The sequence below is a fragment of the Pseudomyrmex gracilis genome, unplaced genomic scaffold, assembly GCF_002006095.1.
Source record: "Pseudomyrmex gracilis isolate BER0280 unplaced genomic scaffold, ASM200609v1 scaffold_3254, whole genome shotgun sequence".
NCBI classification, from domain to species: Eukaryota; Metazoa; Arthropoda; class Insecta; order Hymenoptera; family Formicidae; genus Pseudomyrmex; species Pseudomyrmex gracilis.
This window is the reverse complement of record NW_018023838.1, coordinates 8,798-10,065: the sequence shown is the minus strand read 5'-3', so window position 1 is coordinate 10,065 and position 1,268 is coordinate 8,798. Positions and strand designations below refer to the sequence as shown.

The window sequence follows — 1,268 nt, the reverse complement described above, 5'->3', positions numbered from 1 at the left end:
GGGTTTCAACATTGCGACTGTTTCGAAGTTATGGTAGTTTAGTACATGCGTCAAGCTATTTGAATGCCAATTGCGACATCTGCCAATGGTACTGAACGGAGGGAATATCAAATTGAAATTTGTCCGGATTTTGGCGACGCACCCTGTACACCTAGTGTATCCCAGAATTTTCTATTTGTTGCAGCGCCATCGGTAATTATACCGTGAACTTTAACATTGATATTTTCTAATAATGCTATAGCCTATAAAAAAAATAAAATTAGTAAAAATATTACATTTTTCAATTTTTTACGATTTTGAGTGAGAATTATTACTGCATATAAATAAATTGCGTTACATCATGCGTACTTTAATTATAAGTTGCGCAAGTACTTCTCCTACTACAGATCCCTTTGAAGCAAATACTGCAATTGGTTGAGAATAAAAATCTGCTAGTGGTTGAAACATTATCACTAAACCATGATCTGCTGTTTCATCAAGATTAATTGGTCGTATATTTTCACTCCCGAAATCAATCAACCCTGTATATGTAAGATTTTTGGAGTTTACATTAACAGATTCCCTGAGATGTATTTCATCTAGCAGAATTACACCATGTTTTTGTATTTCTTCTTTTTTATCCAACGCTAATTTAAACATTTCAAAAAATCTCATATCGAAGCCACATGAAGAATCAATGAGAGAAAGATATCTAAAGAAATTTATATTGCATTAAAAGACTAAAAAATTGCTTTTTTGAACATATTGTAATAATTACATAATTCTGACTAAATATTACATTAAAATAATAAAAACTTAAAGCAAAATTACATTATACCTTTGTATAGTTCTAACACACGGAACGGGTAATATTTGATTATCTCTTAAGAAATTGTACGCCTTAGGTGATTTCATGTGCATTAACATACATAATAAAATCCATTCTTTATTGTATCTACGACCTTTAAGATTTTTATGTTTTGTAGTTTTTATTATTTCTTGTATTGCAATTAACTGATGTTGAGGAATTTGTTTTTTTTTCATTGATCTTCTATATTTTTTATAGAAATGTTTTCAGTCTTTGTCATATTATTCATAAGTTCTTCTCTTAATTTATTTGCTACATATTTAGCTCTTTTTTTTGCTCTTTCGGCTTTGTAATATTTTTTCCGTAATAATAAAATTCTCTGTTGTTTTTGTTTTTCTGTAGTAGATCCAAATATTTTAATTTTTTTTAATAATTTGATCAGTTTTGTTCGCCGATATTTTTGGTTTACAGATTTCTTGAC

At 28.8% G+C, this 1,268-nt stretch overlaps 1 protein-coding gene across 1 annotated transcript; it reads right to left on the bottom strand.

Annotated features, from left to right (window-relative positions):
• Nucleotides 1-142: 142 nt before the first annotated feature.
• On the bottom strand, nucleotides 143-1,251 carry LOC109863121 (the record flags this gene model as incomplete). The annotated part of the gene is made up of 3 exons (XM_020443314.1): nucleotides 818-1,251; nucleotides 349-691; nucleotides 143-242 (listed from the first exon to the last, which is right to left on the bottom strand). Coding segments are annotated over exons 1-3 (649 nt in total), but the record flags the coding sequence as incomplete, so codon positions are not given.
• Between the last annotated feature and the right edge of the window lie 17 nt (nucleotides 1,252-1,268).